The sequence below is a fragment of the Pelophylax lessonae genome (assembly GCF_965119305.1).
Source record: "Pelophylax lessonae genome assembly, chromosome: 13".
NCBI classification, from domain to species: Eukaryota; Metazoa; Chordata; class Amphibia; order Anura; family Ranidae; genus Pelophylax; species Pelophylax lessonae.
In genome coordinates, this window is record NC_138780.1 from 92,908,396 (window position 1) to 92,921,080 (window position 12,685).

At 48.5% G+C, this 12,685-nt stretch overlaps 1 protein-coding gene across 1 annotated transcript in view; it reads left to right on the plus strand.

Annotated features, from left to right (window-relative positions):
* SEC23A (SEC23 homolog A, COPII coat complex component) overlaps nucleotides 1-12,685 on the plus strand; it is a 342,836-nt gene that overhangs the window by 317,019 nt on the left and 13,132 nt on the right. The window contains exon 19 of the mRNA XM_082242896.1: nucleotides 7,031-7,096. Coding sequence (XP_082099022.1) covers nucleotides 7,031-7,096 — 66 coding nt within the window. The remainder of the gene's footprint in view (nucleotides 1-7,030; nucleotides 7,097-12,685) is intronic.

Sequence of the window (12,685 nt, forward strand, 5' to 3'; positions counted from 1 at the left end):
AGCGCACGGCTCCCACGCCGCTCGTCCGCACACACACACACAGCACAGCTTCTGGCACAGCTTCCGGCTTCTCTCTCAGCACAGCTTCCGGTCCGGAGGTGGTTCACAGAGATAAGATGGTTCTCCGGCCCTGTCCATCATTCCTTCCAAAGGTTGTCTCTGATTTCCATTTGAATGATGACATTGTGTTGCCTTCCCTGTGTCCCAGGCCAAAACATCCTACCAAAATTGCCTTGCATGCCTTTGATGCCTTGGATGTGGTTCGGGCAATTAGGGTGTACCTGGCAGCTATGGAGTCTTTTAGAAAGCCTGACTCACTATTTGTGCTTACGGATGGGTCTCGGACAGGGTTGTCCACTTCCTCTGCGACCATTCCCAGATGGATCAGACAGACGGTGATTCAGGCCTATTTTATCAGGGGTCAGGTTCCTACTTTTCGTATTAAGGCACACTCTACTTGGGCGCTCAGTGCCTCCTGGGCCTTCCGTCGTGAGGCGTCAGTGACACAGGTTTGCAAGGCGGCCACCTGGTTGTCGGCACACACTTTTACAAAGTTATATAAAGTGGATGTGTTGGCATCTGCGTATGCCTCTTTTAGCCGCAAGGTTTTGCAGGCTGCTGTTTAGAGGACTTGGTCCTTTTTGAGGGTGTATTGTTTTTCAGGTGGGATCCAGTTGTTTTGGTTGAGCCCCTGTTGCCCGGTTGGCTACTGTTTTTTAGCTTTGGGAATTTTGTGCTGTTACCACCCCTCATGTTTAACACTGCTATGGAACGTCTCAATGGTGAAGAATATCAGGAGCTGTGTCCATTAATGAACGAAAGAGAAAATGTGATTTTTGACTTACCGTAAAATCCATTTCTCTGATGTTCCTTAACAAACACAGCACCCACCACTCTGTGGAGTCGTCTTTTTTTTTTTTTTCTGACACTGCTTTTAACAAAACTGAGTGCCTATAGCAGAGAGAGGGAGTATACCCCCTGGGACTGCCCAAAGGTATAGCCAGACTTTTTTTCTGCCTATTATCCTACTCCTGTAGGGGGCATATCAGGAGCCATACCCCTCAATGAACATCAGAGAAATGGATTTTACAGTAAGTCAAAAATCCAATTTTTTTGTTCTCCTAAAATAATAAAATTTGTTATACCTACCTGGTCTGTGCAATGGTTTTGCACAGAGCGGCCCAAAACCTCCTTTTCTGGGGTGTCCCGCTGGTGCTCCAGGCTCCTATCTTCTGCGTGTGCCATCACAGAAAGCTGCTTGCTATGGGGCACCCCATGCAATTTTGCTCTCCATCTTCTCTGAGACATACAATAAATAGCAGCTAGACTCAAAATAAGTTTACTGAATCAGATCAGGCAGCAATTGCGATTGGTTGGCAGAGGTTTCAGTGTAACATTACCGTTTACTGACTGGCTGCTAGAGGTTACAGCACACATTATGGCTCAACGTTTATTTGCAAACACATCTGCTTGTTGATGGGTTTCCAGAGAAATACTGTATAATAATAATAATGCTCACTGGATGTTAGAGGTTACTGGACATCCTTACCACTCACTAATTGGTTGCTAGAGGTTACTGCACATTATTACTGCTCACTGATTGGTTGCTAAAGGTTACTGCATATCCTTATTGCTAAATAATTGGTTGCAAGAGGTTACTGCACATCATTACTGCCCACTGATTGGTTGCTTTCCTGCACACCATGGACTGGGGAGGTGAGGAGACCCATCAATAAATAGAAAACTCCTAGGGATACTAGGACTCCTGGGATCAGTAGCAATGCTGGGAAAGGGGGGGGGGTGATCAATGGCAATGCTGAGGGGTGGATGGGATCAGTGGCAGTGGTGGGGGGGGATGAGATTAGTTAGGAGGCAGTACACTGTGGCAAATTCTGAATCATGTAGAGCAAAGCTGGAGATCTTTGGCAAGTATTTAGTGTGGGATTCTACACTGACCACCAATGTGATGGGGGCTTCTACACTGACCACCAATGTGAAGGACAATTTGCACTGATCACAATGTAACAGGGGATTTTACGCCCCCCCACCAATATAAAGAGGGATTTCTACACTGACACCAATGTATTGGAGAATTTACACCAACCACCAGTGTAAAGGGGAATATACAATGACCTCCATGTAAGGGGGAATATACAATGACCTGCATGTAAGGGGGAATTTACACTGACAACCATTATGAGGAGATTTGTACTAGCAACCAATTTAAGGTGACGCTTCTACACTGACCACCAATGTTAGGGGGGATTTACACTGACCACCAATGTAAGGGCAATTCTGTACTTACCACCAATGTAAAGGGAAACGTACACTGATCACCAATGTAATGAAGAAATTACACTGACAACCAATGTAAGGGGAAAAGATTGTGTATGAAAGGATTGTACACCAAGCCCCAATGTAATGAGAAGATTTACATTGACCGCCAATGTAACAGACATTGAGCCTGCATTCACATTTCTTGTGTCAAGAATGCATGCAAAATCACTTTCCTGACACCACAGAAACATGCTGCCCTTTAGCTGGTAAACAGCAGTGGCATTAATTGTTAATGACACCCTCACGCATCTGCTGAGATGTACTTATTCACATCCACCAAAATTCACGGTGCTGTGCCACCATGGTATTTTGAAAAAGGGTTCCACCTCCAATTTGCTTACCTTTTGCAAAGCAGGCTAATGGTAGGCTTAATGACCACAGTGGTAGGCAGGTCTTTCAAGCAAGCCCCTTTACCTCCCCAGTGGGCAGCGTTCAGCAGAAGTGAAGGTGGATATGACCTCAGGGGGTCATGATATACATATCAATGCTGCCTCTATTTACATATCAATGCAGCTGGTCCGCTGCTATTTACATACTAATGCAACGCAATTTACATATCATTGCAGTTTATTTACATGTAAACACAGGGTCTGCAGGTGAGTCATCTGTACACAGCAATAGGGCAGATCTGGGCAGCTTTAGTAACAGAACTTCACGCTGAGATATTGGGATACAGCACGGGACTAAAACTTCAAGGGACAAGGGAATTTAAACTGGGATAATTTGCAAGTATGGGGCAGCTGCTTTGGGCCCCACAACAATGATGGGGCCCAGGGCAGCTTCCCCTTTTGCCCTGCCTTAAACACGGCCCTGGCAGGCTCACTCCCACTTTGGGCTGTGTGTGTCCATAGACACACAGCATGGCTCGGCCCTGGCCCTGCTCTTTCCTCACAGGCTTCGACTGACCGCAGCAGGAGCCATTGACTTCCACTGGTGCAGAGTCTCCTGTGAGAACAGAGAGGAGAAGAGCTGCTGTAGATGGGAACATTGCTGGATCGACATGGGGCTTAGGTAAGTATTTAAATGGGGGTTGGGAAAAGCCTATTGAAAGGTTTTTTAACCTTAATGCAGAAAATGCATTAAGATGAAAAAAAAAAACTTTTTGCCTTTAGTCCACGTGCACACTGGATGTTTTTACATCTGCTCCTAGGGGCGCCTGGTGTTTTTTTTTCCCTGCATGTTAGCATATGTGTTTATGCGCACACAGGCGTTTAGAGGCAGGAATATAAAAAACACTGCCAGTGCGTCCAGGGGCAGCAGAGTTAGGGCAGTAAAAAAGGCTTGATGGTACTTAAAAGCACCTAAACCCTAGGCACATTTAGCACTTGAGCATTAATTTAATTTTAACGGCCAGAATAAATTATTTATTCTGGCCAATTAAATGAATTAATGCTCAAGAGCTTGATGCCTGTAAAAGCTCTTAAAATCTTGCAAAAGCTTTGGACATTTTTTCAAGTGACAGGCATTTTTTCTGCAAAAACCCTGCTGGCTTCTAGGAGAGTTCAAATGAACGTCCTGTGTGCATAAGGCCTTATAGCCACTTGAATTTCTATACAGTTGAAGGTAAAGGTTTGGGCAAGACTAGTAAAATGACATGGTTTTGGTAGATACAAATCAGTCATTTTTAAAAATATATTGCATTCATTAGAATAATACCTGGTGATCCTATCATGAAGTTCCATGTTCAGGCACTTCCTGTGATAGTGTGACAACTTTCTCCCAAGTGTGCTTCTGCATTGTCACCCTGTTACATGCACAGTTACATGTTACATTTTGATGGAGGCTAAGAGTGGTCTTGCTGATGCACATGCATGTTCCACTGTTATTGCTATCAGGAAGGCTGTCCTGAGCAATTAAGTGCATCTGACACTGGTGCGAGTTTAAAGGGGTTGTAAAATCAGAAGGTTTTTTTATCTTAATGCACATTTTATGCATTAAGATAAAAAGCCTTCTGTGTGCAGCAGCCCCCCTAATACCTCCCTGAACCCCATCGAAGATACAGCAATGTTATAGGAGTGTCTCGGCTGCCTGGAACTCCCCTCCTCATTGGCTCCCACTGCTGTCAATCAAAGTCAGTCAGCCAACCAGGAGATAAAATGGTGGGGCGTGTAGTGGCTTCGTGTCTGAATGGACCCAGGGAGCTGTGGCTCCGCTTGTGTGCCCCCATAGCAAGCTGCTTTCTGTGGGGGTACTCAACAGGAGAAAGGGGCCAGGAGAGCCGAAGAGGGACCTGAGAAGAGGAGGGCAGGTAAGTAACACACTGGGAAAAAAACAAAAAAATGACTAAGGCTCTCACTGAAACAGGTCAGATTTTTGTTTTATTGTCACTCCTTTGTAACCAGTCACAAAAAATTGCTATACAGAGTACAGTTTTTCCAGCTCAATCCATCTGTTTGTCTTGTTTTGGTGACACACTGAGCCCAGGCACGTGTGTGGATCTTGCAATGAGATTGGGTGTTCCTTGTTTTGTGCGTTGCTCCTCTCAGACTTCAAAAAATGTATAATGCTAGAAGTGCCAATAATTGTAAACAATATGTGTAATCAATATACTGTGCAATACCAACAGTAAATTTCATAAACATCAGTCCAAATCCAAAATGACCAATAAACAAGATGTTCTTCCACTTCCAAAACGTATTAAAGTGCTAAAAGAATCACATGCTCAAACTTTTTGGAAAAGCACTTTATTCACTTCTGCACTTTAAGTGGACACATTTTATTTTTTACAGCAGCAGCACTTTAATAGGTATTTAAAGTAGAATAACATATAATTTATTGGTCACTAGGCATTTTAAATTTAGGACTGCTGTTTATGCAATATTCTGTTGGTACAGCACAGTGATTGCTCTTGCACAGTATATTGATTGAACATATTATTTACAAATATTGGCATTTCTAGTGTTATAAATTATTTATTTCATTTAGATTATGATCTAGCGCTGCACATAGTTTAAATTACATTTTATTGGCACTATTTCCATGTGGGGATATAGGAGGTTCACAGCAGCTTAACATAAAGAAGCTACAAAGGTATACCTATGTGAGCAAAGGGGTTTATTAGCTGCTATAGACAGTTGCTCCAGATTCTGTCTGCTTCGTTTTTGTAAATTTAAACTGACAGAGAGAGCCGTGGTCAGACAGAGCTTACAGGAAAAGGCAAGCTAGTGCTCTTATATATGGCTCCAGACATATTCTGCTACAAAAATAAAGCATATCTTTTAAATAATTTACACCATAAGTGCAAAGATCAGTTACTGATACTATTAGGAAGCAGAGAAATGTTAATAACAACGGATATGTATATAATATACACATTACTTGAATACTGTACCATATTCCAAACTATATATACAATCGTCAAGCATATGAGGTAACATGTTCTGCTCACATTGTCCAGAGCAGATGTGGGAATAGAAACTGGTAGAAATCCAATCGATGAATCATGACCATTGGAGGTCCTAACAGTTGGTAGTAGTCACAGCAGAGTTTTGCCATTTTCATGACATGTACAAATATATTTGCACGTATGCCAGTAGCTAAAACTCCCAGTGTCTCTAATCCAGGTTAAAATAAATAATTAATCAAAATTAATTATTCATTAATTTATTTTTAATAAAGCATCAGAAAATAAATTGTAGTAAAGTTATTGGCTTATATTAGGAAAAGAAGGGTTTTAGGCAAGTTCTTTTTTTTTTTTAAATCCAAAAGGTGTTTATTAAAAACAACAGAAAGGGGGAAAAAAAAGAGAAGGGAAGGGAACAGGTGGAAACACACACAGCAATGACAATCGGGTACATACATTCATGTTGAAAAATACCGCACCCTCGCAGGGGTCACATCTCTTAGTTAAAAGAAAAAGCATATAGCAATACAAAAACAGCAATAATCACAGTGGTATTCGGATAATAGAGAAGACCGAACCCCTATAAGCCGATATAAACATAAACCAAAGCAACAACACATCAGGATAAACAAGGTTCGGCATAAGTGCAGGAAGAAACCTCTCCACATCAGCAATGTAAAAAGTGACACTCCCCGAGAGCACCATACCTATGTAGTCATCATACCCATGTCAGAATCCAAGGGGTAGAGAGATACCGGGAACTGGTCTCCACCACAGCAAAGGAACGGAGGAGCCCAGTCCCCAGAAGGGTAAAAGGAGAGGGGGGGGGGGGAGAGAAAGAATGGGTATAACAGGGGGAAGGAGAAAGAAGGGGAATACAAAAAGGGAGAAAGAGGAAGAGAGGGAAAATAGAAGTTCAGGTGAGAGAGACCCCTTTAGGCAAGTTCTAATCATGAGATAGATGCATATAAGGTGGATGTGCCAAAGCACACAGTGACATCTAATGGTGTAGCAGCATAGCCAAAATAGCAGACATGGGAAAAATAAAGCAAAGTAAAGGAAGGCGCTCCCTATTTATTTTTATACATGATGTATATAATAAAAATCATCTATAAACTGTTCAACAATGTTAATTTATTTTTGTTTATCCAATTGGTACAGAATTAGACCATATACCGATCAATCAAATAAAAGCCTTTACATATCTGAAGGAGGGGTGTCATAGAGAGAGTGGAACATATTTGGATGTCCAGTCTTCTCAGAGGGCGAAAGAGCTTCTTATTGATTTATAGTATGTAAAATTTGAATTTTTATATGCCTACAATAACTCCTATTTTTTATAATTCCTAGGCTCGCTTTCTGCTATCAAAAGTGAACCCATCACAAACGCATAACAACATGTATGGCTGGGGACAGGTCAGTAACCAGTTCTGCTTTTTAAATGCAGTCCAGTTTTTTCAACATATTACTTGGACCCCTCCTATTGTTGTTCAGTCATGTTTTTCATTGCTCTGTCATCAGAGAGTTTATACAAGTTGTGCAGGTCATTGCCAGGCAATTGCTAAAATATTCCAACATGTCCCTCTGAGCTCAAAAAAGCTCTGCGCCCCGAGCCCACCCTTTTTTTGAAGCTTGTTAGAGCCTCTGGCTCTAATCACATGCTTAAAAAATATCCCCTATTCGAATCCATGCATCCAGCGCCCTGCATGTAGATTAGGGGGCCGAATGCATGGATTGGGGGGGGGGGTGCCTCTGCACCCCTAATGGATGGGCCGCCACTGGTTTGGATAATGCTTGCCTTCAGCTTGTAGCTCTTATCTTCCACACTAGCAGATATGGGACAGAATTTTACCAGGACCTTTAAAGATTATCCAGTCTGGCTGAATGACAGAATTATGCTGTCCAGCATTAGACAACTTTAAGTGTACACTTTTTCAGCAAAAATGTAAAGGTGAACAACGGACAAACTGCACGCTCCCTTCCCCCACGATATGTGAGCATCATGTGTCAGCAAAAATTACCCCCTCCAAGAAAAATAAAGCCCTAATCTACATGCTCACCCACAGTGGCGGCTGGTCAATAGGGGGCGCAGGGGCGCCGCCCCCCAAGGCTAGTCACCGTGTAAAATTGGCATAAAAAAGTGTACCTTTAATACAGCGGGGCGCCGGACATATTGCTGGCTATGGGAGAGGTGGGGGTTTTGGCATCATGTGCCTGTTTGCTTGTAAGGTGATTGGTGGCCTTTTAGAGAGCCCTCAGGGCGCAGAGGGATGCGCCCCGAACACTCCCATTCATGATTGCCGTGCTGCGATTGGTCCAGCCTGGACCAATCAGGACATCTGATGTCATAGGGGCGGTGTTTTGGAGAGTGCAGTGTAAGGATCACTAGTGTTGGGGGCGGGCACATCATTGATGACAACACCTCCCTTCCTCTAGCGTCGCATGCAGTGAGCGGAGCAGGACAGGACTCACTCGGGTAATGTACGAAGAGGACGCAGTGTGCCAGGTACAGCCATGCCCATTAAGGAATATGCTGCAACACAGTAGACAGAGAGCAGCTTTGTTTCTGCATCTAAGCTAGATGTTCGTACCTTCCCTCTGCCTGCACACAGTGCACTGTAATATTCCCTCAGCAATAGAGTGGATCAGGTGGAGCACATGAGGTGGGGATGGCATCGGACATCAATGTTTCCTGATTGATCTACAATGCATATAACTTTCCTGCTTCTATGCCTGAACAGCGGCTTCTCTCTCCCCTTTCACTTAATTTCTGTCACTTTTACTTTGTCTTTTTCTTTCCCTGCTCTGGGCTATGTAGGAGCCCATTCCTTGTCTGTGTAGTGACCTCCTCCTCGTCCTGTGCTCTTTTCCTCTCACCCCCTCCTCTCCAGCCCTACTGTCAATCTGAATGGTGCCCTCTCCCCTCTATGTCTGTGGTGCTGAATGGTGCCCTCTCCCCTCTGTGTCTGTGGTGCCCTCTCCCCTCTGTGTCTGTGCTGCTGAATGGTGTTGTCTCCCCTCTGTGTCTGTGGTGCTGAATGGTGCCCTCTCCCCTCTGTGTCTATGCTGCTGAATGGTGCTCTCTCCCCTCTGTGTCTGTGGTGCCCTCTCCCCTCTTTGTCTGTGCTGCTGAATGGTGCCCTCTCCCCTCTGTGTCTGTGCTGCTGAATGGTGCCCTCTCCCCTCTGTGTCTGTGGTGCTGAATGGTGCCCTCTCCCCTCTGTGTCTGTGGTGCTGAATGGTGCCCTCTCCCCTCTGTGTCTGTGGTGCTGAATGGTGCCCTCTCCCCTCTGTGTCTGTGGTGCCCTCTCCCCTCTGTGTCTGTGCTGCTGAATGGTGTTGTCTCCCCTCTGTGTCTGTGGTGCTGAATGGTGCCCTCTCCCCTCTGTGTCTGTGATGCTGAATGGTGCCCTCTCCCCTCTGTGCTGCTGAATGGTGCCCTCTCCCCTCTGTGTCTGTGCTGCTGAGTGGTGCCCTCTCCCCTCTGTGTCTGTGCTGCTGAATGGTGCTCTCTCCCCTCTGTGTCTGTGGTGCCCTCTCCCCTCTTCGTCTGTGCTGCTGAATGGTGCCCTCTCCCCTCTGTGCTGCTGAATGGTGCCCTCTCCCCTCTGTGTCTGTGCTGCTGAGTGGTGCCCTCTCCCCTCTGTGTCTGTGCTGCTGAGTGGTTCCCTCTCCCCTCTGTGTCTGTGCTGCTGAGTGGTGCCCTGTCCCCTCTGTGTCTGTGCTGCTGAATGGTGCCCTGTCCCCTCTGTGTCTGTGCTGCTGAATGGTGCCCTCTCCCCTCTGTGTCTGTGGTGCTGAATGGTGCCCTCTCCCCTCTGTGTCTGTGGTGCTGAGTGGTGCCCTCTCCCCTCTGTGTCTGTGCTGCTGAATGGTGCCCTCTCCCCTCTGTGTCTGTGCTGCTGAATGGTACCCTCTCCCCTCTGTGTCTGTGGTGCTGAATGGTGCCCTATCCCCTCAGTGTCTGTGCTGCTGAGTGGTGCCCTGCCCCCTCAGTGTCTGTGCTGCTAAATGGTGCCCTCTCCCCTCTGTGTCTGTGCTGCTGAATGGTGCCCTCTCCCCTCTGTGTCTGTGGTGCTGAATGGTGCCCTGCCCCCTCTGTGTCTGTGCTGCTGAGTGGTGCCCTGCCCCCTCTGTGTCTGTGCTGCTGAGTGGTGCCCTGCCCCCTCTGTGTCTGTGTTGCTGAATGGTGCTCTCTCCCCTCTGTGTCTGTTGTGCTGAATGGTGCCCTCTCCCCTCTGTGTCTATGCTGCTGAATGGTGCTCTCTCCCCTCTGTGTCTGTGGTGCCCTCTCCCCTCTTTGTCTGTGCTGCTGAATGGTGCCCTCTCCCCTCTGTGTCTGTGGTGCTGAATGGTGCCCTCTCCCCTCTGTGTCTGTGGTGCCCTCTCCCCTCTGTGTCTGTGCTGCTGAATGGTGTTGTCTCCCCTCTGTGTCTGTGGTGCTGAATGGTGCCCTCTCCCCTCTGTGTCTGTGGTGCTGAATGGTGCCCTCTCCCCTCTGTGTCTGTGGTGCTGAATGGTGCCCTCTCCCCTCTGTGTCTGTGGTGCTGAATGGTGCCCTCTCCCCTCTGTGCTGCTGAATGGTGCCCTCTCCCCTCTGTGTCTGTGCTGCTGAGTGGTGCCCTCTCCCCTCTGTGTCTGTGCTGCTGAATGGTGCTCTCTCCCCTCTGTGTCTGTGGTGCCCTCTCCCCTCTTTGTCTGTGCTGCTGAATGGTGCCCTCTCCCCTCTGTGCTGCTGAATGGTGCCCTCTCCCCTCTGTGCTGCTGAATGGTGCCCTCTCCCCTCTGTGTCTGTGCTGCTGAGTGGTGCCCTCTCCCCTCTGTGTCTGTGCTGCTGAGTGATTCCCTCTCCCCTCTGTGTCTGTGCTGCTGAGTGGTGCCCTGTCCCCTCTGTGTCTGTGCTGCTGAATGGTGCCCTGTCCCCTCTGTGTCTGTGCTGCTGAATGGTGCCCTCTCCCCTCTGTGTCTGTGGTGCTGAGTGGTGCCCTCTCCCCTCTGTGTCTGTGCTGCTGAATGGTGCCCTCTCCCCTCTGTGTCTGTGGTGCTGAATGGTGCCCTATCCCCTCAGTGTCTGTGCTGCTGAGTGGTGCCCTGCCCCCTCTGTGTCTGTGCTGCTGAGTGGTGCCCTGCCCCCTCTGTGTCTGTGCTGCTGAATGGTGCCCTCTCCCCTCTGTGTCTGTGGTGCTGAATGGTGCCCTCTCCCCTCTGTGTCTGTGCTGCTGAATGATGCTCTCTCCCCTCTGTGTCTGTGGTGCCCTCTCCCCTCTTTGTCTGTGCTGCTGAATGGTGCCCTCTCCCCTCTGTGTCTGTGGTGCTGAATGGTGCTCTCTCCCCTCTGTGTCTGTGCTGCTGAATGGTGCTCTCTCCCCTCTGTGTCTGTGGTGCCCTCTCCCCTCTTTGTCTGTGCTGCTGAATGGTGCCCTCTCCCCTCTGTGTCTGTGCTGCTGAATGGTGCCCTCTCCCCTCTGTGTCTGTGGTGCTGAATGGTGCCCTCTCCCCTCTGTGTCTGTGGTGCTGAATGGTGCCCTCTCCCCTCTGTGTCTGTGGTGCCCTCTCCCCTCTGTGTCTGTGCTGCTGAATGGTGTTGTCTCCCCTCTGTGTCTGTGGTGCTGAATGGTGCCCTCTCCCCTCTGTGTCTGTGGTGCTGAATGGTGCCCTCTCCCCTCTGTGCTGCTGAATGGTGCCCTCTCCCCTCTGTGTCTGTGCTGCTGAGTGGTGCCCTCTCCCCTCTGTGTCTGTGCTGCTGAATGGTGCTCTCTCCCCTCTGTGTCTGTGGTGCCCTCTCCCCTCTGTGTCTGTGCTGCTGAGTGGTGCCCTCTCCCCTCTGTGTCTGTGCTGCTGAATGGTTCCCTCTCCCCTCTGTGTCTGTGCTGCTGAGTGGTGCCCTGTCCCCTCTGTGTCTGTGCTGCTGAATGGTGCCCTCTCCCCTCTGTGTCTGTGGTGCTGAATGGTGCCCTCTCCCCTCTGTGTCTGTGGTGCCCTCTCCCCTCTGTGTCTGTGCTGCTGAATGGTGCCCTCTCCCCTCTGTGTCTGTGCTGCTGAATGGTGCCCTCTCCCCTCTGTGTCTGTGGTGCTGAATGGTGCCCTATCCCCTCAGTGTCTGTGCTGCTGAGTGGTGCCGTGCCCCCTCTGTGTCTGTGCTGCTGAGTTGTGCCCTCTCCCCTCTTTGTCTGTGCTGCTGAATGGTGCCCTCTCCCCTCTGTGTCTGTGGTGCTGAATGGTGCCCTCTCCCCTCTGTGTCTGTGCTGCTGAATGGTGCTCTCTCCCCTCTGTGTCTGTGGTGCCCTCTCCCCTCTTTGTCTGTGCTGCTGAATGGTGCCCTCTCCCCTCTGTGTCTGTGCTGCTGAATGGTGCCCTCACCCCTCTGTGTCTGTGCTGCTGAATGGTGCCCTCTCCCCTCTGTGTCTGTGGTGCTGAATGGTGCCCTCTCCCCTCTGTGTCTGTGCTGCTGAATGATGCCCTCTCCCCTCTGTGTCTGTGCTGCTGAGTGGTGCCCTCTCCCCTCTGTGTCTGTGCTGCTGAGTGGTGCCCTGTCCCCTCTGTGTCTGTGCTGCTGAATGGTGCCCTCTCCCCTCTGTGTCTGTGCTGCTGAATGGTGCCCTCTCCCCTCTGTGTCTGTGGTGCTGAATGGTGCCCTCTCCCCTCTGTGTCTGTGGTGCTGAGTGGTGCCCTCTCCCCTCTGTGTCTGTGCTGCTGAATGGTGCCCTCTCCCCTCTGTGTCTGTGCTGCTGAATGGTGCCCTATCCCCTCTGTATTGAGTCTGCCACTAACTACTCAGCTAACAGGTAACACACTTTCACACTTGATATCAGTGATATAGCTGTGGAGAACACTGTTCTTCCACATTCTATTTTTAGTAGGGGCCTATTCACAAGAGGTGCAAGCAATGTGTCTCCCATGTAGGGCTGTCTTTTATCAGCATGGGGGTACATAGGTGTTGTGCGCATCCCTATGCCAGCATCCCATTCATATCTACTGGGACATGAGGCTGCATGGACACAGTCT